The sequence below is a fragment of the Talaromyces rugulosus genome, chromosome IV (assembly GCF_013368755.1).
Source record: "Talaromyces rugulosus chromosome IV, complete sequence".
NCBI lineage: Eukaryota > Fungi > Ascomycota > Eurotiomycetes > Eurotiales > Trichocomaceae > Talaromyces > Talaromyces rugulosus.
Genome location: NC_049564.1, coordinates 3,715,873 through 3,738,953, shown reverse-complemented (window position 1 = coordinate 3,738,953; position 23,081 = coordinate 3,715,873). Strand labels below are relative to the sequence as shown.

The window sequence follows — 23,081 nt, the reverse complement described above, 5'->3', positions numbered from 1 at the left end:
TTACTACCACTACCACTACTACTACTACTACTACTACTACTACTCTTCGGCAGGTCGGCAGTGGAGACGACTAGAGTCTTTATCTGGAAGAAGAAGAAAAACTAGGATATATTACTGCGTAATAACGGCTAATAAGAGTCATCTTATAATAACGACGGTTGGCGATATGACAGGTGCGATCCGGGATTAGATCGGGGCCTAAGCACGACTAGAGGGCGTAAATATTACCCGACTGTAAAATACTGTAACTGCGCAGTGATGGATAGAATAGTATTAAAATTTGAATAATAATATTAAATGAATAGAGAGAAATCAGAATCTAGATGCAGTCGCAATAATAATAACAATAATAATAGCATTAAATGAAAAGCAACAAAATTAATGCCGCCCGCCAAGCCCAGAGGCCCCCGCAGTGGGCACCAGTGGGGCCAGAAGCGCCCAATGGGCGGGCTGAAACCGGGCTATTTTCTCAAACTGATCTGAATCACACGGCCGGCCCCGTTTCAGACTGGGCCAGAACGACTGGTAGCGTTGCAACCCGGCCTGGGGGGGTCGCCCGGCCGGCTTATTGGCGATGCCTGCTTTTCCAGGCAGCTGACCTCACGGTCTGCTGTTGGCCGCCTGACTCAGGCAGCCATCTATCTATATACTCCTGATCTCTATCATGATGAACTGATAATACTTGTATATCAAGTGATGTCGAATCAAAGTCGCTGGAACCCCGGCACGGAGCACACAGAGCAGAACCTAAAGTACATCTGAAACGAGGCATGGACGACGGAATGTACAACATGCATGATATGTACGGAGTACCTGCATGTACCAACTTGGACCACCATGAGTTGACGTATGGAGCAAAAGCAAATAAACTACTGCTACTGGCACATTCCGCCAAAGAAAAATGTCTCTATCCGGGTAACAACAACCCAAAAAAGGGAAGAAAAAATATTTAAAAAAAGATCTTCATGTCAAGACTCAACACAGACCATCTCCCCCCGGAATAATGATCAGATTATTATCAGGGTACTCTGTACTAGCCCACTACTACTTTCGGCTAATTATATGCCTCAAAAAAAGGTTCAACGGCCCTTGCCTAGCCTGTCTCACGTTGTCGTTTTCTGTCCCAAGTCACGCCTAACACCTCTAGGTCGGATTCGAGAACGTCGCCCGGAATCGATCGACCTAATGGTGAAACCGGACTCCGTCCGGGGAGGGGGAGTCCCATCAACCATGGCTTCGGGGATGAGAAGTTCGTCAATGGAAGCTGTGATATTTGCACCTGGGTATTTTCCGATGCCGGATTATACTGTACCAGATTATACGTACCTGTACCATGTTGCATGTGTAAATTAGTAAATCTTCCAGCATCAATTGATTCGACATACGGCCCCACTAGCTACATTCCACAGAGCACTGCATAATATCAATTGATACTGATATAGCATATACATCATAAACCAGAACAATGCAGAATATTACTCTTGACTCGACTGACACCAGGTTTTCGAGCAGAATCGCAATATTTAATCCACTATTTATTAAATGGTCAAAGATTAAGCGTAAGGATTCAGGAACTAACCGTCTAGCTCCAAAGCTACTCGCCGCCCTCGGAGAATTTTTATCAATGCGTATCCCGTATTATTATTACGGATACATAGTTAGTTATTAATGGCATGTAGTTTATGACACTGACTAGGCTCGATATGGCAATACCTCTTTCTTTCTTTCTTTTTTTCCGCCTCGCCTCGCCTCGCCTAACAAGTTGACTTTTTGCTTTTGCGCAACTTATAGTTTCGCAAACATGTGACGTTGAGGAGGCAAAGTCAATAAACCACGGTGTTCAATCCAACGTTGATATTTACATAACCGTGCTTGATTATCCACCTAGGAACCTAGTACCTCAGGTACAGCTGCATCCGATCCGGAAATACCTTGAACAACTCCGTTCAGACCAGCATATACAACAGTATACCTGTAGTACGTATGTACAACTACATCATATTTTTTCTAGTCAACTAGAATTGCAGTCGCAATCTGATGTCTCACATTTCCCCTGCTTCGGATTCCTTCCCATGTTGGGACCCTCGCCCTGTCAGCCTAAACCCTCTCCGTTGGCTAGTCAGGACGTACCCCCCCCCGGCGTGACCGTTCCAACTGCCGTCATGCATATTGTGAAACCAACAGCGAGAAAAATGTGCATGCATTACTAATAATACTATCTGATTCTGCTGTACAGGGTAGCTAGTTCTTCTCTGGATTTCTCTCTCTCTTTTATCTCTCCTATTAGTCCCAACCAACAATTGGGAGAATTATTATAGGTTTAGTCTAAGACCGAAGTGAGCAAAAAGAGCGAGCTGGAGAGTCCGGAGTACAGTAGTTCCTAATACATAAGTTACCACTGATGTACTGTACTACCACTACTTACTAAGTATGCAGTTCCAACCTCTTAGGACAAGGCTTGAAAGGCTGGGGCTTGGCCGGTCATATAGCAACCCACATATTATAAGCAGAAGGTGAATCATATCCAATCGCGTGCTGGTTCATCGTACTTCATCTGCTCAAAATCGGCTTAGCAACGCCACATATACAATTCCTCAATTTTCGATATATACACTCCTAATAGACCTTTCCAGGTACAAAAATATATAGCAGCACGGTCATGCCGAACCCAATCCACAATTGCCGTCAATTCATAGAAAGTAGTATGATCCTCATCCACAAAATGGAATTCAATCCCTGCTTTCGACCACCGAAAAAAAAAACGGCTTCTCCACTTCTGTGATCCCGGTCCCAGTGGTGGAGCCGGAAGAACAGGGGTTATTCAGCCCGGATTCCGTTCGAGAAGACTCAGAAGAGAGATGTGGCTGGGCTTGATGTAACCGATGGTTGCAAAAATAAATTAATATTCAGTAATTGCCGAATATACCGAATCTCAGCCGGGTGTGGAAAGGGGTTCGGTCGAGGACCTGCTTATTCTGAAGAACCTTTGGCGGTTGCCTCTTTGGGAAGTTTAGACGAACACTGTCTTGAAACCAAGGTTAGGGACGATGGTCTGGTTCTGTAGCTTCTTGTAGGGCTGTGTCTGCCGGGAAATGGACACTAAAAGTCAAGCAAAGACGCCTTATATAATTCCTTGTTCAGCCGTATATGAATGCATACAGAAAAAGGTATTGGCTTCTAGTCAGGTGTACCGGACTTATCGACGACTCTTTTTGCCCATTTTGGTCCGTTTCTTCGGTCCCGTAATACTGGCCAAATCTTGTTTACTGAGTCTCAGCGTGCCACCAGCAAATTTACCCACCGCCGGAGCGTCAACACCTCGTTCCCTTCGTTTTTCTTTGCGCTTCTGTTTGAATGTAGGTTTTTCCAGAATAACGCCATTCTCGCGCGCATCTCGCCGCCGCGTTTCCTCTTTCTTAGCAGCCTTGGACTGGATGCCGATTCGTTCCGCCTTGGGCATTTTGTGCTGTTCAAAGATCGAGTTCTTGGCTCCGAGCGACTGTAGACGTAGGTCGATCGCCTTGTGTCGGTTTTTGCCGGTTGGGTTGAGGTCGGATGCGGAATCGAGCAGGTGGGACTCGTTCAAGAGGCGCTGCAGCGCCAGGTCGTTTTTGAGGTTGTTGGCTTCTTCACTGGTGTTTTCCTCTTGCTTTGGTCGAGGTGTTTGTTTTCCGGAGGGATTTGTGAGGGAAGAGACTTTGGAGGACTGTTTATACTCTTTATTAGCCATTGAGCCACACCTTTTTTTTTTTTTTTTTCCGATGCGATACGTACCAGTAAAGCCTTGCGCGTTTGCTTATCCAGTAGCACATCCTCGTTTTTGACATCCGCATGCTCAACCACTGTGACCTCTGGAACTCTCTCATCGTCGTCATCATCACTCTCGTCATCCTCTTCTTCCGAAAACCCGTCAAAGTCTACTCCCGACTCTCCATCTTCGTCAAACTCGTCTGACTCGTCCGAGGCTTGTTGCTGAGCTGTGGTAGTGGTGGTAGTGGTGGTAGTGGTGGTGGTAGCTACATCATCAGGATCCAGCGGCTGGAATTGACTCTCGAAGAATTTTCGAAACGCGTCGGCTGCATCTGTGTTCTCGGGTTCGGGGGAGGCTTCTTTGGCTTTTTTTGGCTGGGTGGTCGTAGAAAGTTTTCTTCTTTTCAGTACAGGCATCTTGACTTGGGTTTTGTCGTCTTTTTGCTGTTGCTGTTGCTTTGTGCACGCTAATCGCAAAAAGGTCCGATATAAAATTTGAGATCACGTGCGATAAGATAAGAACGAGCCGAACGAAGCCAAACCCACGCGGGGTTACTTGTTCTGAAAAAAAAAAAAGAGTTGATAGTTATTTACACTTGTCCCAAAATATAAAAATTAAAAAAAAAGATGACAAAATTCCGTCCATGCATTGACCTCCACTCTGGTCAAGTCAAGCAAATAGTAGGCGGAACATTGAGTTCTGTGGCCGGTGATCTGAAAACAAACTATGTCTCCAAACTGCCCGCAACCCATTATGCCAATCTATACAAGGAAAACGATCTTCGCGGGGGTCATGTGGTGATGCTTGGAAAGGGAAACACTGAAGCTGCTGATGAGGCCTTGCGGACGTGGCCTGGTGGTTTGCAAGTTGCTGGGGGGATCAATGATCAAAACGCCCAGGATTGGATTCGGCGAGGCGCAGAAAAGGTACATATTTACTATTGGACTAATTTACAAGTATAACTGACTCTTTAAAAAAAAAAGGTCATCATTACATCCTTTCTCTTCCCAGAAGGCAAATTCTCTCTCGACCGCCTCAAATCTGTCCTATCCTCGTTGGGAAACGACACGTCAAAGCTAGTACTGGACCTGAGCTGTCGACGAAAAGACCAGACCTGGTTTGTTGCCATGGATCGCTGGCAGACCATCACTGAGATGGAAATCACACAGGGTATGTAACATGTTCTTGCTCCGAAATTTCCACCATTGATTTGTCATGTCATGTCTAACCGTATACCAGAGTCAATATCCATGCTCGAGCCCTATTGCTCCGAATTCCTAATCCACGCCGCAGACGTCGAGGGCCTGCAGCAAGGCGTCGACGAAGAACTAGTATCAAAACTTGCCCAGTGGTGCTCGATCCCGGTGACATATGCTGGCGGCGCAAGACACCTGCAAGACCTTGAGAAGGTGCATGCGAGCAGCGGCGGCAAAGTCGATTTGACGATAGGAAGCGCATTGGATATTTTTGGAGGCGAGGGTGTTACTTTTGAGGAATGTGTGCGGTGGAATAAGAGTCATTGATTCTGAGGGGTGATCAACCATATGACTTCTTCCAGAGGTGGATATGCCTGTTCCGGGTTGTATACTTAATCCATTCAAATGTTATTTATATATACAAAATAATTCATTACAACCAAAAAACACCAAACGCCCAGCCATGTTACCGATATGGCTTCCCTAGAAACACAGGGAAACGTCATCTACTGTGTGCCCCTTCAACCGTCCTCAAGCCCTCTCTTTCATTGTAGGAGACACCAATTGACCGCTTTAAAATGTATTGATTTAATGGAGAGAAATCGCGCCTCGCCGATTCGCCCGGACGTGCAGCCATGCCTGGAAACCGCAAAAGACAAAGAAGGCCTATGGTTCAAAAAAAAAAACAATACGTTAGTCGGATATGGCACTTTCGATCGTTGCAAAAGCAAGCGGCACAATAGACATACCACATATACCAGCACAGCAGTGAAAAGTGAACCAGCTACCGCGCCTCCATCTTCAGGCGAGCCTTCTGATCCCGTAAACGCATGGTGATTTGACTAGTAAGGGGAGAAAAAAACAAGTATATTAGCGAGTCGATCTTTTTAACAAACGGAGAGACCAGAAACAAACCTTGAAAAGAATGCCCAGGACGGTCAAAATAATGACTGCGAAAAAGGATATGACAACGCTGAATGATTTCTGTCAGTTCCTTTGGTTGCATATTCCTGTTTGTTGGCTGGCAGATTGATCTTACCAACTCCAAGCGCTGAGGGCGGAAAAGAATGGCTTCATGGCTGCTGGACTGTAGGTAAATGAGCGTCGCGCGCGTGACGAAATGAAGATACTCGGTTAGTTGGCGAGGGCGGTGGTCAGTCGATGCAGTGGCTGTTTGGTTGACACGAGGAGTAGTTGTCGACGGAGTTGTCACAAAGCTATTGCGGGTTCCGCCGCCGGTCGCTGTGATTGGCCGCTAGATAGGCTAGTCCTGTTCGGGTAATCCCCTTGAAGTTGATATTATCAGAGTCAAAAAGTATTATAAATGTGGTATTATGAGCACTATTAGACGATTAGGCTAATTGTATGGCATCTTTATATTTCAAGGTCTACATATTCCCTCTGATAAACATAGGTATGACGCATCATTTGCGTTGAACCGGAATCACCCAGAGCCTATCCCAAGCTCGGTGACTACAATCTATGAGGAGGTCCCTTTGTACTGGATTATTCACAAATTTATATTTTGGCTGGTATATATTAACTCTCCGGCCATTGGGCCACGATACATCACAATGAAGAATCATTGAGAGACGGGGTGAGAAAAACATCTTCAAAAAGATAACTGAACGGAAACGCGGAATTAACAACGGCCGAATTCTCGTCATGTAGAAACCGCTCATACACCCAAGAATCTCCTTCCACAGTATGGGAAGCATCTTCACTGCAAGATTCAGTACTATCTGTTCGCTGAACCGGTTGAGGACCACCCAGTTCGCTCTTCTCGAATTCCGAAACAGATAAGCCAGAGTGTCGCCTAAACACTGATGAGAAAAAAGGGTAAACAGAGGCAATTATGGGCCATGAGGCATGGAGATCTTTGAGAATGCGCATGCAAAAGCGTGCTCGATGTTCAGAAATAGGTCGGATTTGTGCGTCTCCGTTACTGATGTTCGCAATATGGAAACAGAGTGATGCCATTACGGAGGGTAACCTAAATAAAAGGAAGGTTAACAGATATACTTGTCTCGAAATTAGATCAAACATACACATGACCAGCAACAGAAAATAAGGTTCCGCTCGTCACCATATCCTCGAGTATACGGAACAAGTTTGTGCATATTTCAAATATGGGGGAGCCAGGGCCCATGTTCTGTGCAGCGTCTGCGGCCTTTCGACGGAAAAGAAGCTGGTACTGACTGTTGGAGCGGCTGTTTAGTACGTACGTAGGGCAAAACCAGAAGAATTTTAACGGAAAATTTTTAAAAACAACAGACATACTCATAGGTTAATTGAGTCAACATAACCCACACACTTTTTCTCGAAGACGGGAATCGCAGTTCAGACGGAAGCAGCATATGCCAGGACGAGATTCGTTCAAGGAAATTGTTTGGTGAAGAGGTAGTTTCCTCGCACGGTTGGAAAGGATGGCAAATGTTCACTACAGACCACATTTAGCAACACGGTGACATAACATCGGCAAAGGAAGTTGTAGGGGGGAGAAAGGCCTTGGTAGGGTCGTACCTGTTCTAGCAAGTTTGACATAATGTATCACGAAAAGCACTTGCTCGTGAACTATTTCTCCGAAAGAATCATTGGAAGTGGAGCCCGAGGGTTCCTCGAAATCATCCTCTGTGAGGATTGATATTTCACAAAAGTCATCGCGCACGTGGGGTACTCTATCGAGACACAAAGAAAAATTAATGTCTGTAGCCTATAAGTCGCGTCAAGGTTTAGCAGTAGACATTGCGAATATGAGCGGATATATACAGACATAAATTATCCACCATAACCTTCGCCACAACCTGCGGTGTCTCAATTGAAGATGAGAGTATGATCTCCTGAAAACGATTAGTACAGCTTTAGCCATTTCTCATTCCAGTCACTCACAATCGATGCATGCCCAGCGCCTGCGCCATCCCTGTTGTTACACCCAGCCAATACCACGGATCTTTCTGTTCGAGGGGGCCACTCCACCAATGGGAGAGGAGAAAAGTGGCTTGGATTACCGCGATTGCATCGGTTTCATACCCAGCATCATAAATGTCCTTGGCTCGATGATAGAAGGTGAGACTGGCAATAAAACGGGATACAAAGCCAGCCTCGTGAATGAGAGAATCAGGGCAGTAAAGAGTCGCAACCATGCACATTGCATTCAACAACAAATGCGAAACCGTGCCTGCTTCAATACTTTTCATGAAATTAGACCAGTCGGTAATTGACAGCGAATGAAAGCCATGCTGGAAAAAGACCTGCAGTAGAGCAGTGGTTATGTCTCCCGCCGGCAGATCGAAAGCTCCTTCATTCTTGAGCCGCCTAATAGTGAAACTTCGACGACCTTCGATATACTGTATTGTTGGCTGATCAAGCCGCTCTAGCATGGCTCTATGAAGGTATTCCTCGATAGGCGGGGCATCCGAGGCGTTTTGATCAGGCAAGCCAAACTCTCGAATAAGATAGTTGATGTTAGAGGAGTCGACCACATAGGGAGTTTTACCACTGGACCGAAGAGCCGGTAGAGATGCTGCTGAGCTTGATTCGGTATTGGCCAGTCTAGCATGAAGCCCTTCATGACCTTCTCGTCGACTACCAGCGGACTCGGTGATTCTGAGAGTTGTCGAGCCTCTCACATTCTGCGACGCAGGTTGTTGGGTTGGAGTAGTACGAACATCAGCAACCGGCAATTTTCGGTGTCTACCACTGAGGTTAAGTTCAATTGTCTCTCATTTTGGAGCGAGCGCATTACCGTCCACGGCGGGAGAGTATGGGTTCACAGTTGTTTCGAGCAATCCGACACTGAGAGCACGGCACGCCTTCACTTCGGTCGCACTTGACCCTTCGCTTGTGACACTGGCTGCAAGCAACCTTTGCAGGAGCACTTCTCGGCATGTCGATACGAACACGTCCAAGCTTGATTAGGGACTCGTCATAGGCAAGAGCAGACAATCCGCGGTCGTTACATACTCAAATGCCCCACGTAGTCGCCGAATTTATTCATTTTTGATTGGTGCATATATCGGGCCCCATCAATTCGCCGAACTGGAATCTCTCCGATTGGTTAATATCATATACCTCTGAATGATAGAGACCATCAGTAGTTAATAGATGGTCACAACCCTTTTTCTTCCTTCTACTACTTATTTTTGAACTTCTGTAAAGCAAAAAACATGTCTGCTCGTACGAAATTTCTGGCACAAGCCAGGCCATCTGCTCTAGTATCATGCCGGCCGTCGATGGCACCTACTTTCCTTTCGTCAATCGGATCAATGGCCTCTCGCAGGACCAACATGGGTAAACATTCACCAAGCAATCCTACAGTAGGCCTGCCTGAACGTCAAACGCCTCACACCCCGGGCGAAAAGTCAGGATCTGTTGGCTACATGCTGTATGTCCCTTTGGTGTCCTCTAATTATATAAATTTCTACTCACTTGTGTTCAAACAAAAAAAAAGTGCAAAATCCGACCAGCTTATCAACTGGGCCCGACAAGGATCTCTTTGGCCATTGACCTTTGCATTAGCCTGCTGCGGTATCGAAATGATGCACACATCGATGCCCAGATACGACCAGGACCGATTGGGGATCATCTTTCGAGCGTCACCGCGGCAATCCGATGTTATGCTGGTTGCTGGCACGGTATGCAACAAGATGGCACCCGCACTAAGAACACTTTACGACCAAATGCCAGATCCGAAATGGGTTATCAGTATGGGGAGCTGTGCGAATGGTGGTGGATACTATCATTATAGCTATAGTGTTGTGCGCGGCGTGGATCGTATTGTCCCGGTTGATATCTATGTGCCGGGTTGTCCGCCTACTCCAGAGGCTCTGTTGCAGGGAATCTTTCTGCTACAGAAGAAGATGCGAAGGACTCCCGTGACAAGAATGTGGTACAGGAAATGAGGAGCTTATACGCTGTCTTCCTAGATGTATGGGAAGAATATCGGAAATGTAAGATAGCTAGAGACAATGTATTCAGTACAATACTAGACAAGCTTCATTCTTTTCCTGCTAAGAAATTAGAGCAATATTTTCAACTTCAAAATTTTATTTTTAAGTGGCTAGTAAGCCACTGGGAAATATTTATATCAAAGCAACCTCTCAATGACGCCGTCAAATGCAGAATGCGCGAAAATAAATATACATAATCATAAAATAAACCATCAATCATCATTGTAGGAAACACCGACTAGAATTGCTCGTCGTCATCAAGAGGATCCAACATCTTCGACATATACGGACCGTCCAAACTATAACCCAGCCGTGCGTAATAACTCCGCACACCGACACCAGAGATGACACTGATCTTCTGGCTGTTGTGTTCCTCTCTGGCTATGCGCTCGGATTCCTCCATCAAGAGCGTTCCGAACCCTCGGTGTTGGAATTTGCGCGCGTCTCGGCCGTGCAATGGGACAGCAGAGCCGTATACATGGAGCTCTCGCACCAAACTGGTTTGCTGGCCTGTGAGTTCGGGGCGGAATGTATGAGTGGCGCTGCACTTGCGCAGCCGCAAAAGGCCGATTAGAATGTCCTGCTTGGGGTCCTCATATGCGAGGAACGTTTCCCAGCCGCCATTTGCAGTATAATCGCGCCGCACCAGCTCAATCTGAGAAGGCCTGATCTTGTTTTTCACTTCATTCACGCCGACTTCTCGGGTTCGTACATCGCGACACGTTGTACCAAAGTCCTTCATGCGGCTCAGAGCAAGTTCACGCAGATTTCCGTTCTCGACACCGGCGGTGACCAGTGGCATAGGAATGTCACGTTGCACACGGTAGATACGGGTCCAAGGGGGCACCAAGGCTAGAATTCGAGCGACGATGTCAATAAGCGCATTCGGCGTGTAGTTCTTGTATCGTCCCGTCCTCCACAGCTCATAAAGCCCAGTACCACGAATAACAAGTGTCGGGTAGATCTTCAGCCCATCAGTTCGAAAGTCTGGGTTTTCAAAATATTCGCGAAACTGGTCCAGATCTCGCTCCATTCCGACATTGGGTAAGTCAGGCATCATATGGCTGACCACCTTGAACCCGGCATCCTTGGCTAATTTGAATGTCTCTGCAACAGCAGCGACAGTGTGTCCTCGGTTTGTGTCTCGCGCGACATCTTCATACAGGCTTTGCACGCCAATCTCCAACCTCGTGCATCCATAGCGTAGCATGCTGCTAAGATGTTGGTCCAAGCAGTAGTCGGGACGGGTCTCAATGGTGATTCCCACGCATTTGATATTACTCATTTCTCCAGCTTGTACAGCCTCGTCGACGTTGTCGGTCTGGTATCCACTCAGCGCATTGTGGAGCTGCGATATAAAGGTATTTCTGTATTCTTCTGAGAGGGACATGAACGTTCCACCCATGATGATGTATTCCACTTTATCGACGCTATGCCCGAGCGATTTTAGTTGGTCGACACGCCCGCGGGCCTGCTCGAAAGGGTCGTACCGAGCTCGGATAGCTCTCATTGACGTTGGTTCGTATCCAGTGTAGGATTGCGTTGAATATTCAAAGTCCGAATCCGGCCCACCTGGACAGTAGACACAGATATTTCCCGTGTACGCGATATGAGGGCAACGGTGCGGCTTGCACATGACAGCAACGACGGCGATTCCAGACGATGTTCCTAAAGTATACTAGTAAGAATCAGTGGCAAAAGAGGACGAGTTCGGCCCAACTTACGGATTGGCTTTGCAATTAGTTTAGGAAGAATATATTTCTTGTAATGCTCAGGAACAGCAGCAATGATAGCAGTGAGCGGGGGCTGCGAGTTGAGTGAATGCTTTTTGGACACTTGACCCCGCAGTCGGTTCAAGTTGAGATCTTTCTTCGGCTTTGTAGGATCTCGCTGAGACTCGTAATCTTGAATCAAGGCATTTGCAATATCAGAGCATGCGCGCAAAAACCGCTCATTCTCCGGGGCTAATTTGGCTCTTTTGGCCAGGGTTTCTGGCCGCACCATGGTGGTGGTGGCAGTCGCCATCTTGGATGTGAAAAGCCGCAGAAATCGTTCTCTCTAGTTGAGTATGGCGATAAAATTGGGTGTAAGGTAGTCACTAGTCAGAATGAAGTAGAATTGTAAGATCTCGTTTGTTATCGATGCAGCGTGAAACCCCAGACAAATTATTGTCGGCTTTTTTTCTGTTATCAACCAAATGGTGGAAATGAGTCATGTGACTTTTATCTTGAATTTTGCTTATTAAGTTGCGCTAAGTACCCATTAGGAAACAATCGCCATCGTTTGAAGGAAATGATAGTAAACCTACATGTAAGTATTATTTAACTAGCTTTCTAGTAGAGGATGGACGCGTCGATTCTAGAGAATAAAGTTAATTCAATAGAGTTTATAGCATAATCGTTGGTTTATGTGTAGACTAACCGCAACACTAATGACCACTGTATATATATATACCCTTGTATAGACATAGATGTATATATTGCTCTCAGATGAGAGAACATTGACTGCTAGTGAAACTAAAGATATCAACTGATCAATCCTCACAGATGGTTAATTTCCCACCAACATTGAAGTTTCTACATTGATGAGACATATACTCGAATTTATTGCATACGTGGACACATTTGGATTTGTTCATGGTTGAAACTGATTAAAAAAGATACGAGGCTACAGAATCAATTACTACACCAACATGGTCAATATAGAACCGAACAAAAAGGGTTTCAATAGAATCAAACAATCAATCACAGTATAACCACCCAGAAATACAAAAATCGTAATCCCAAACTGCATGCCTGCATACAACAACAGCAGTTTCCTGTTTCTTTTCAACACGGTTCAGGGTAGGTATATGATATATACAAGAATGAATTGTTTTCTTCCAAAACAACAAGAAGAAAAAGAACAGAGAAGGGTATTTCGAATCCTCTGACTGTTTCTCCCCCTCTTGTTGATTGGAACTCATGCTCATTCCTCGTCATCACTCATGCAGACAAACACTCACACACGGAAGTGAACAAAAATTTCCCTGCTTCCAAAAATCCCAATCGCCAAAGACCAGATACACAAAAAGAAATAGAAAAAGAAAAGAAATTAAGGAATATCATCCAACTCCGATCGAATTCCGAGGCGCGGTTTATTACGACCATGTGAAAGGCCTTTATTATGGTGGATAGTCGTTAAATGACAACGATATCGCCATTAGCATCCGTTGTATCTGTCATGATATCGTATTTCCCAACAGATGCCAGCATTGAATCCTCTTCAAGACCAATTGCGCTGTCATCGTGCTGGTTAGCGTGAAGGTTCGTCATGTTCTCCGACAAGTTCGACGTTATCTCGCTCATCGGTTTGGAATTAGCGTTCGTTTCTTGAAACTGGCTGGGTTTAGTCGACTTTGAGGGAGCATCCGTAGTCTGACTGTCAGAGAGTAAAAAAGACTCTTCCTTGGCTTGGGCGGGGAAGCTGCCTTGCCTTGCGGTATGATGATGCTGCGAGATCAAGTCTGATGTTTCAAGGGGAATTTGGAAAGAATTTGGAGTGTTTTTCATAAAACCTCCCTTCTCTACTTGCCAGAGCAGCATTTCATGGAAGAAGACTTTGGTAATCCACCAGGCACTAAAGCTCTGAGCTCCAGCAAGTGTCAAGCGATGAAGAACACAGTCCCATAACTTGTCAACTTTATCAACAATGCATTGTGCCGGGTGGTTGGGGAAGAGGGAGGATAGGCTGAGAATAAACGATATCCATCTGTCGGGGAAATTGTATTCCTCACCCGTCGTCAGGTCAACTGTATGCTTCTGAGCTGGTAAGTCCTTATCAGCCTGCGGATAAAAGGATGGCACTGTAGGCGATGTTGAATTATCCAGTGGTGTCAACAACGCACGAATATCGAATTTCAGTATTTGCTCCGCCGCGTTCTCAGAGCAAGATGGGATATTAGCCTTGGAAATCATCTCCTTGGGATTCACAAATGTGGCGTAATCGAGCCACATCTGATTGCGGTTGTCTGGATGACATAACCATGCTGCTGCTGCATTGGCAGCTTGATTGACGTCAAGCATATGCTTCAGGAGATCGCAAAAAACGTGTGCAGGTGCCAATCTCGCTAGTGACACATGCACTGGATGACTCTTGAAAGTCTCGCTGATGTGGTTTGCAAGACGTCGCGAAATAGAACCAAAAGCGTCGAGTACTGGACCCGGGACGACCTGCGTGGTCAAAGGAGCAACAAATTCAATCATCTTTTGATACATCACCCAGTCACACTTCTTAATCCAAGGAGCAAGATTGGGGTGGATGAGAAGTTTTTGCACAGGAACGGTCAAGGTGCCGTGGAATGCAGAGAAGTGTCGAAATAAATTCCGTTCTTTGCAGAAGCGAAAACTATCAATGACCGAAATGCAATGAGTCCTATAAAGAGCTGCTAGTGCATCTGCAACCTTGGAATCTGTGTTGGCGGGAACATAAGGGGCAATTTCAGGTAGTCGTAATGATTCATTATCGACGGACGGCGTATTCGGGGATGGGAAGGAAAGCATTTCACGCATGAGTTTCCCGCTCTGGGTAGAGACATTTTCGAGCGTAAGAGACGCATCCACAGTATTCTGGGGCTGAGAGTCACAGGTGCATACAGAACTGGGCGGAACAGTCGAGAACTTGCGGGCGAATGAAATGGTGGGAGATGGGAAAACTGCTGTGTCGACTGGTGGTTGAGATGTGCTAACACTAGTATCATTGTTAGTGATGAATCAAAATATCGCTCACAGGGGTGATTGAGCGTTTACCTGCGGGGTCGCAACGATGAGTCCATGAATCTTCCGTCGCGGGGAAGTTGTCCACTAAAAGAAGGTTGGCTTTGGGGGTTCTGGACAGCAATCGGTTGCTGCTTTTCCTCGATGACCGTGAGATCAACATAGTGGTACTTGGATTCACCCCTGACACCTAGTCGACGAGTCTGAACATTGGGAAATATTATTCGAACCAGCTTTCCGAAGGAAGCAGGGTTCAACACAGAGACATGTTCACTCCCACATCTTTCTGCGTAGCAACAGTAAACTCGGTCTCTTCGGACAGATCCACTGCTTTTTCTGCAGTTTTCCTTCAACCTATAACGGAAGGAATTTAGCATCAAGCCGCCTAGAGGATGTAGCGAGGTATTTTTACTTACCACACCATGGCAAATACTTGCTTCACCTTCTCCGACTTGCCACCACCACCTTCATGCTTTTGAACTTCGGCAGCCATTTGCTGAAGCGTATAACCCTCGTACTGGCGCAGTAGTTTCCGTAACTCATTATCATTGGCAACAGTAGACGTGGATCCTCGCTTTTTCCTAGAGCCTGCCTCTGAGTTGTCATTCTCGTCACCACCCCGCTCCGATACTGAAGCATCGAGTCCAGCATCATAAATATGACTGTAGTGATTGGCTGCCAGGTTTGGAAGTCCGTGGGAAACCATGTCAGGCATTGAGTTTTGCATTCCATGATAATCCTCTGGCCGGGGCATCACAGCTCCATGGGCATCATGCATCGTCGTGTTAAGCGAACCTCCCGTGTTTGTGTGGGTAAGCTGCTGGCCGAAACGCATGATCATATCTTCTGGGTTCGAGCCAAACATGTTGTTCCCTGGGCCAGCTTGAGGTGCCATAAAGGGCGAGAAGCCATCACCGATGTGCTCTTGGGTTTGTTGCGTCGTACTGGAATGGATACTAGCAGTGGAGCCTCTGGACCGTGGACGACGAGGTCCTTTTGATACGGCAGTGCCTGATCGAGACCGCAATGGGTCCGCGGTTCCGGGGCGACTGCGTGATTGTGTATGCGACATGGCACTTGAACCTTGAGAATGTACCCGGTCTGTCAGTCAACATTAGCGAGGCCACAAGCCAACGGTGGGGGAAAACAGTGGTCTCTCACTCATTAGAAAATGAGGCTCCCAGTGTTCGCCAGCGTCAGCGGGCATAATAATATTGCAACACGAAGCCAAATTAGAGGTTACTGGCGCGAAAAGCGCGAGCAAGCAAAGTGATTATATCGGGTGTTTTGGTCGTCACGCCCACATCAACGCAGAGCGACCAGAGCGATCGACGGCGTACAAAACGAGGCGATAAAAAGCTGGAGGACAAAAATTAAATGCCGTTAGTATATCCTGAGGCCAACAATTAGTCGAAAAGACCTGGTCTGGTCGGTTGTCGCCGTTGCGGCCGCGTGCAGGTGCTCGAGGTATTGCTGTGCAGGGAGGATAAACAGAATCGGCCGTCACTCAAGCAACCGAGCGAGCCCGATTGTTTTGGTCCGCTGTGTTTGCTTTGGGTGGCTGGAAGTCACGTGTGGGGGCCGCTTTGAATTCCACACAACAAGCGTCGCCGCCAATCACGGCCCGCGATCACCATGCCGGTCACTCAGGATGCTTCTTATTATTATTATTATTGCTTTATCCTATGACGAACTCGAAGAACTTGTTAAGAGCGCACTGCTATAGAAGCCGCAGGTGCAATTATCTCCCAAGAGTGAAGTTTATATACGCTGCAGTATGGAAGCCTCGAGCGATCCGGTAAGAGACATAGCAAATATAGACGATCTCTACGACGTGCATTCCTCGCGTCTGATTTAGATCTGCACACTTGCAGAAGAAGACACTACGATTGCATATGCAGCTTTGTCCAGGGAAAAGAGCAGTTTTATTGCGCCAGAATACAACAAATCAAGCTAACGAGACAATTTCATGAGAAGCAAAACCCATATTCTCATTCTACCAGCGATATTCCGTTTGCATCTCCATCATGACTGTTGTGTGTTTTTTCTTTGTGAAACTTGGCGAGAAGAAAAAAGAGATGTCGAAAAACCGGCGGGATAAAAAAAAAAGAAAAGTCGTCGCAGGAGAATTGTCGAGTTTAGATACCCAGACGGGTCTTGCGCCAGTGCCGTCTCTTGGCGTTGTATCTATCGAGAGCGTCAGGAATTGAACACAGAATTGTATTGACGTCGATAAGGTCTCCGGGAGAGATGGTGGATTGAGCGTTGCACATGTCCTTTCCTTCTCGATCCCTCACAGCCCGACCATCGATGCGTGACGTGCAAGAACGAAGAAATAGGTGTATTTACCTGATGGTGTTACCGGTTCTCAAGCGGATCCATTGAGGAATAGGACGGTTCTGCTTTTGGGCTTTGGCAAGCTTCTGCTTGGTGCGGAAGGACTTTTGGCTCTGTTGGACGATGAATTTGTTAGCCGTCTGCAATTCGCGACGTTTGAAGAAATGGCCCAATATTTCCAATATGTCCAATATTTCGAAATAAAATAGACAGCATTTCCATTTTCTTGTCGGACAGGACTTGACGTACCGGCATCTTGATCGTTATCGTGCTCGAGATCTTGAATGTGAACAGTGGTCGTGTCTCGAAGAACCTGTGCTCGCGGGGGAATTTTGTGTGGGTAGGGTTTTCGCTTGGGAGATCACGTGAGGGAGACAGAGCCCCGAGGCCGCGGATTGGCCGCAGGTGTTCCCCACTTTGTCTCTTTCTTACAACGTACTTTAGAGTATTCTACGAGTACGTAGATATACTATGAGCGAGTAAAACCATGTTAATAATAATATAATAATATCCCTATTTTTCTTAAATTGATTGGTATTAACGCTTAGACCAAGTCACTATTCGAGGGGTTGTGCTCCGTATACGTACGGAGTACGGAGTATATTTGGTAAAATAACTTGTTTATGAAAAGTCATAACCCTGAAATAATTTGCGTCGAGTAATAATTTTAATAACAAAGTTTTATGCAGGAGCCGGCGGAATGGTGTCGTTCCGCGCGCCAGCATTGATCATTATTCGCAACTTTTCCCTCTTTAGGCAATACGAGCAAATACGAGCCGGTCGGGGGTCGGAGGTCTATTGCCCCGCCATCGCGAATTATCTGCCACAAAAGGCTAGTAGTCGTTGGGGAACTGTGTTTTTTGGACTCTGGACTCTGGAATTTCCACTGATTGTGATTCATCATACATCATACATCATACACGGCGGTGAAGATCGGTTAGCCTTATCGCTGATGCGACGGAGGAATTACAAGTGTTGGGCTGGGAGTACAAAGAAACATAACATCCAGAAATAATTCCTTCATGTGTGGCTTACAGTTGGGCTTATGACTCACGTAATTAACTATCTATATACGGTTATACGATGCTTTACGGGCTGTCATCCAAGCTACCCTCCATTTAGATAGGAAACATCTTGTATTACGTATGTAATCTCGGCCGATCCGAGATCCGGTCCCGCCCATCAGCTCGCCAGGAGCCAATCGCAAGCTGCCGTACAGAGTATAGGTGGGGCTAGAAAGTTACGGACGTACGTAGCTGTTGTAATCAATACAGCTTCGTCCGCCACGGAACGTTTGTCGTCCGAATCGCAGAAAACGGTCACATCAAGCGCTCCGTCTTTCTCGCATGTCTTAAAAGGGCTGCGAATCCTCTTTCTATATGCACCTTCCTCTAAATCGATTCTTTTTTAATCCCCTTCAAATGCTGACGTGCCGACTCGCGAACACGCCGCCATAATCCTGATTACGCCCCGCTTTAATCATCTGCCTGCCTATTCTGGACTTGGGCTGCTTCATAATTATTATTCACCAACGAAAGGATTAACCCGGGGGGGTTTGTCCTTATCCTATCCATAGCAATTCTTGCATCTACCGGTTATTTCCAGTCGCAGCGACATTCGACACCTCCTTTGTATGGCGAAGTAGAAAGCAAATTACACCATCGGCTCGTGACGCCGCTTTCGCAAGCACTCGAGCTCTCAGCAAAACATGGATCCCACTGGCGAAATGCCTCCGCAAGAGGGGAGACTTGGAGACAATATCCCGACGACGGAAACGAGGATACCAGACCATCTGGCAGCTGAGCGAAACTTGGAAAAGCGCTCCGCCGAAAACCTACCACCTAATTCAACCTCCGTCTCATCTTCTGCTGATAAAAAGGACGAGAAAGGCGGGCAACCAGCACCTGCATCGAATACCGAGCTCGACGCCGTTTTGGAACAGTTGCCAGAAGATGAGCGCGCCATCCTAAAAGAGCAGCTTCACTCTCCGACGGTACCGGTGACGTTCTTCGGCCTCTATAGATATGCAGACAGTTTGGATTATCTTGTGCTGGCTATTAGCGCCCTTGCCTCCATTGCTGCAGGTGCAGCCCTACCCTTGTTTACTGTAGGCAAGACATCCTTTGTTGCAGCCTTCGTTTTGCTAACACCGTATATAGATTCTTTTCGGCCAATTGACAAATGCTTTTCGAGGAATCTTCCTCGGCACAACTCCCTATGACGAGTTCCATACACAACTAGTCAAGAATGTCCTTTACTTCATTTATATCGGTATTGCCGAATTCGCTACTATCTACATTTCCACCGTTGGCTTCATCTATACCGGAGAGCATATCACGCAAAAGATCCGTGAGGCTTATCTTCAATCGATTCTGCGGCAGAACATCGCCTACTTCGACAACCTCGGTGCTGGAGAGATTACTACTCGCATTACTGCAGACACGAATCTGATTCAAGATGGGATTTCGGAGAAAGTGGGCCTCACCTTGACGGCAGTGGCAACGTTCATCACTGCATTCATCATTGCATATATCAAATACTGGAAACTAGCGCTTATCTGTTCCTCGACCATTGTGTGCTTGGTTCTCGTCATGGGTGGCGGCTCGAATTTCATTGTCAAGTTCAACAAGAAGTCACTCCAAAGTTACGCTGTCGGTGGAAGTGTTGCTGAAGAAGTTCTTAGTTCCATTAGAACCGCTACCGCTTTTGGCACGCAGGAAAGGCTTGCTAAGCAATACGATACCCATCTCGAGGAAGCTGAAAAATGGGGTGTAAAGCTTCAGCTCACGCTCGCCGTTATGATTGGTGGTATGATGGGCGTTATATTCCTGAACTATGGACTCGGCTTCTGGATGGGTTCTCGGTTTCTCGTCGACGGGGAAGTTGTCGTTGGTCAGGTCATCACGGTGCTGATGGCCATTCTGATCGGATCATTTAGCTTGGGAAATGTCGCCCCGAATGGACAAGCGTTTACCAGCGCTGTCGCTGCTGCGGCAAAAATCTACGCTACCATTGACCGCGTTTCTCCCCTCGATCCGACCACCGACGTCGGCGAAACCATTGAAGGGCTCCAGGGCGTTATTGAACTGCGTAATATCAAACACAGATACCCTTCTCGGCCAGATGTTTCGATCATGGACGGTGTTAGTCTGCTTATCCCTGCAGGCAAGACCACTGCTCTCGTTGGACCTTCTGGTTCTGGAAAGAGTACAATTATTGGATTGGTTGAGCGTTTCTACAAACCCGTTCATGGACAAGTTCTTCTGGATGATCATCCCATTGAATCGCTCAATCTGCGGTGGCTGCGCCAGCAAATTTCACTTGTCAGTCAAGAACCTATCCTGTTCGCGACAACAATTTTCGAGAACGTCAAGTTCGGCCTTATCGGCACCTCTTTCATGGACGAAGGCGAAGAAAAAATCCATCAGCGAATTCGTGACGCTCTAGAGATGGCCAACGCTCTTGAATTCGTTACTGCCCTACCAGAAGGCTTAAACACTCACGTTGGTGAACGAGGCTTTTTGCTATCAGGTGGTCAGAAGCAGCGTATTGCAATCGCTCGTGCTGTGGTCAGCGACCCGAAGATTCTTTTGTTAGATGAAGCAACGTCTGCCTTGGACACCAAATCTGAAGGCGTTGTTCAAGCTGCCCTCGACAAAGCCGCAGAGGGCCGCACGACTATAGTGATCGCACATCGTTTGTCGACTATCAAAGGTGCTCACAATATCGTCGTGCTAGTTAATGGTAGGATTGCGGAACAAGGAACTCACGACGAACTATTGGACAGCAACGGCGCCTATTACAAACTGGTCGAAGCGCAACGCCTCAACGAAGAAAAGGATTCTACATCTGTCTTTGACGATGAAATGGACGGTAGCGAGAACCAAGACGAACTGGAACAGATAAAAATGTCGCGCACTCTGACATCTAAAAGCATTGGAAGTCGGTATGACGAGAAGTCTGGGGATTTCCTTGAAAAGCAAAACACGAAGAAATCAGTCTCTAGCATGGTCCTGTCTAAAAAAGGACAAGACGCGGAAAGAAAATATTCGCTGATGACACTGATAAAGTTTATTTTGAAATTTAATAGGCCTGAGCTCAAGCTTATGCTCTTTGGTCTTGTCGTTGCCATCCTGACGGGTGGTGGCCAACCTACCCAGGCAGTACTCTTCTCCAAAGCAATCACCACACTGTCTTTGCCGGAGAGTATGTACGCCAAATTGAAGCACGATGCCAGTTTCTGGTCGCTCATGTTCCTCATGCTTGGTCTTAGCCAACTTCTTCTTCACTCCCTTCAAGGAATGGCGTTCGCTTTCAGTTCCGAAAAACTTATTCGACGAGCCCGGGCCCAGGCTTTTAGGACAATGTTGCGCCAAGATATCAGCTTTTTCGACAGAGATGAAAACAGCACTGGCGCTTTGACGTCTTTCCTTTCCACAGAGACCAAGCACTTGTCCGGTATCAGCGGTGTCACGTTAGGCACAATCCTAAGCGTATCGACAACTCTTGGAGCCTCGCTGATTATTTCGCTTTCAATTGGATGGAAACTAGCGTTGGTTTGTATTTCTGTTGTTCCAGTCCTACTGGGTTGCGGCTTTTACCGTTTCTATATGCTGGCCCAATTTCAATCCCGTTCAAAGAAGGCTTATGAGAGCTCGGCTAGCTACGCGTGCGAGGCCACATCTGCTATCCGCACCGTGGCTTCTTTGACTCGGGAAGAAGATGTGTTGAACATCTATCATAATCAACTATCGGCCCAGGCGCGAAAGAGTCTCATCTCCGTCCTCAAGTCGTCATTACTATATGCTGCCTCACAGGGCTTGTCCTTCTTCTGTATGGCTCTTGGTTTCTGGTACGGTGGGGAACTTCTTGGAAAGCACGAGTACACAATGTTTCAATTCTTTGTCTGCTTTTCCGAAGTCATCTTTGGAGCACAGTCTGCTGGTACCGTCTTTTCCTTTGCCCCGGATATGGGCAAAGCCAAAAACGCAGCCACCGAATTCAAGAGACTGTTTGACCGCAAGCCGGCCATCGACATCTGGTCTCCGGATGGTGAGACTCTTGACCGTGTTGACGGCACTCTTGAATTCCGCGATGTTCACTTCAGATACCCAACGCGCCCTGAACAGCCAGTCCTTCGCGGACTTAACCTGACAGTCAAGCCTGGGCAATATGTGGCCCTTGTCGGAGCTAGCGGTTGCGGAAAAAGTACAACGATTGCCCTTCTCGAGCGATTTTACGATCCTCTCTCAGGTGGTGTTTACGTGGATGGCAAAGACATTTCAAGCTTGAATGTCAACTCTTATCGAAGTCACATGGCTCTTGTCAGCCAAGAACCAACGCTCTATCAAGGTACGATTCGCGACAACATCTTGCTAGGTAGTAATGAGCAAGATATTCCCGAAGAGGCAATCATAAACGCCTGCAAGAACGCCAACATTTACGACTTTATCTTGTCACTACCGTAAGTCCTGCCTCCCTTTTCCCCACAATTTTCACATACTAACAGTTATTCTTCAGAGATGGATTCGATACAGTAGTTGGCAGTAAAGGTGGCATGCTGTCTGGCGGACAAAAGCAGCGAGTCGCCATTGCACGTGCATTGCTTCGTGACCCCAAGGTCCTCCTTTTGGACGAAGCCACTTCAGCTCTCGACTCCGAGTCTGAAAAAGTGGTGCAAGCCGCCCTCGATGCTGCTGCCCGTGGCCGCACCACAATCGCAGTGGCACACCGGCTGAGCACCATCCAAAAGGCTGATATCATCTACGTGTTTGATCAGGGCCGAATTGTCGAGAGCGGGAACCATCACGACCTGATCAGGAATAAAGGTCGCTACTTTGAGCTGGTGAATCTGCAGAGTCTTGGAAGGACTCATTAAAAGGAAAGAGAGATTTTGTTTTGCTTTGTAATATTTTTTCGTCTTGTATACTCCGCTCTTACGATCTACGTTCTGATTAGCGATATACTCTACTCATGCGAACCTGATATAGATAATTTTTAGTGTACATATTTACCTTTCCAAGAGGAAAACATATTTACTGTCATATTATGAGTGGCTTCCAGCGTTTTGAAAGGCTTATTATAGATGTTTCTC

The 23,081-nt window shown here is 46.8% G+C and overlaps 8 protein-coding genes across 8 annotated transcripts; 3 read left to right on the top strand and 5 right to left on the bottom strand.

Annotated features, from left to right (window-relative positions):
• Positions 1-3,196: 3,196 nt before the first annotated feature.
• On the bottom strand, positions 3,197-4,167 carry TRUGW13939_08013 (uncharacterized protein; the record flags this gene model as incomplete). Its single annotated transcript, XM_035491149.1, has 2 exons — positions 3,197-3,706; positions 3,775-4,167. 2 exons carry the CDS (start codon positions 4,165-4,167, stop codon positions 3,197-3,199), a joined length of 903 nt encoding a protein of 300 aa, XP_035347042.1.
• Positions 4,168-4,377: 210 nt separating this feature from the next.
• On the top strand, positions 4,378-5,274 carry TRUGW13939_08012 (uncharacterized protein; the record flags this gene model as incomplete). Its single annotated transcript, XM_035491148.1, has 3 exons — positions 4,378-4,677; positions 4,735-4,921; positions 4,991-5,274. 3 exons carry the CDS (start codon positions 4,378-4,380, stop codon positions 5,272-5,274), a joined length of 771 nt encoding a protein of 256 aa, XP_035347041.1.
• Positions 5,275-5,535: 261 nt separating this feature from the next.
• Positions 5,536-6,024, bottom strand: TRUGW13939_08011 (uncharacterized protein; the record flags this gene model as incomplete). The annotated part of the gene is made up of 4 exons (XM_035491147.1): positions 5,536-5,613; positions 5,697-5,789; positions 5,863-5,920; positions 5,987-6,024. The coding sequence occupies 4 exons, from the start codon at positions 6,022-6,024 to the stop codon at positions 5,536-5,538; spliced, it is 267 nt and encodes an 88-aa protein (XP_035347040.1).
• A 492-nt stretch (positions 6,025-6,516) lies between these two features.
• TRUGW13939_08010 (uncharacterized protein) lies at positions 6,517-8,639 on the bottom strand (the record flags this gene model as incomplete). The annotated part of the gene is made up of 6 exons (XM_035491146.1): positions 6,517-6,940; positions 6,996-7,145; positions 7,228-7,387; positions 7,471-7,660; positions 7,721-7,787; positions 7,837-8,639. Coding segments are annotated over 6 exons (1,794 nt in total), but the record flags the coding sequence as incomplete, so codon positions are not given.
• A 573-nt stretch (positions 8,640-9,212) lies between these two features.
• On the top strand, positions 9,213-9,848 carry TRUGW13939_08009 (uncharacterized protein; the record flags this gene model as incomplete). The annotated part of the gene is made up of 2 exons (XM_035491145.1): positions 9,213-9,331; positions 9,398-9,848. The coding sequence occupies 2 exons, from the start codon at positions 9,213-9,215 to the stop codon at positions 9,846-9,848; spliced, it is 570 nt and encodes a 189-aa protein (XP_035347038.1).
• A 286-nt stretch (positions 9,849-10,134) lies between these two features.
• Positions 10,135-11,921, bottom strand: TRUGW13939_08008 (uncharacterized protein; the record flags this gene model as incomplete). Its single annotated transcript, XM_035491144.1, has 2 exons — positions 10,135-11,564; positions 11,621-11,921. 2 exons carry the CDS (start codon positions 11,919-11,921, stop codon positions 10,135-10,137), a joined length of 1,731 nt encoding a protein of 576 aa, XP_035347037.1.
• Positions 11,922-13,075: 1,154 nt separating this feature from the next.
• TRUGW13939_08007 (uncharacterized protein) lies at positions 13,076-15,857 on the bottom strand (the record flags this gene model as incomplete). The annotated part of the gene is made up of 4 exons (XM_035491143.1): positions 13,076-14,624; positions 14,684-15,004; positions 15,067-15,751; positions 15,812-15,857. The coding sequence occupies 4 exons, from the start codon at positions 15,855-15,857 to the stop codon at positions 13,076-13,078; spliced, it is 2,601 nt and encodes an 866-aa protein (XP_035347036.1).
• A 2,838-nt stretch (positions 15,858-18,695) lies between these two features.
• On the top strand, positions 18,696-22,865 carry TRUGW13939_08006 (uncharacterized protein; the record flags this gene model as incomplete). Its single annotated transcript, XM_035491142.1, has 3 exons — positions 18,696-19,094; positions 19,147-22,451; positions 22,508-22,865. 3 exons carry the CDS (start codon positions 18,696-18,698, stop codon positions 22,863-22,865), a joined length of 4,062 nt encoding a protein of 1,353 aa, XP_035347035.1.
• Between the last annotated feature and the right edge of the window lie 216 nt (positions 22,866-23,081).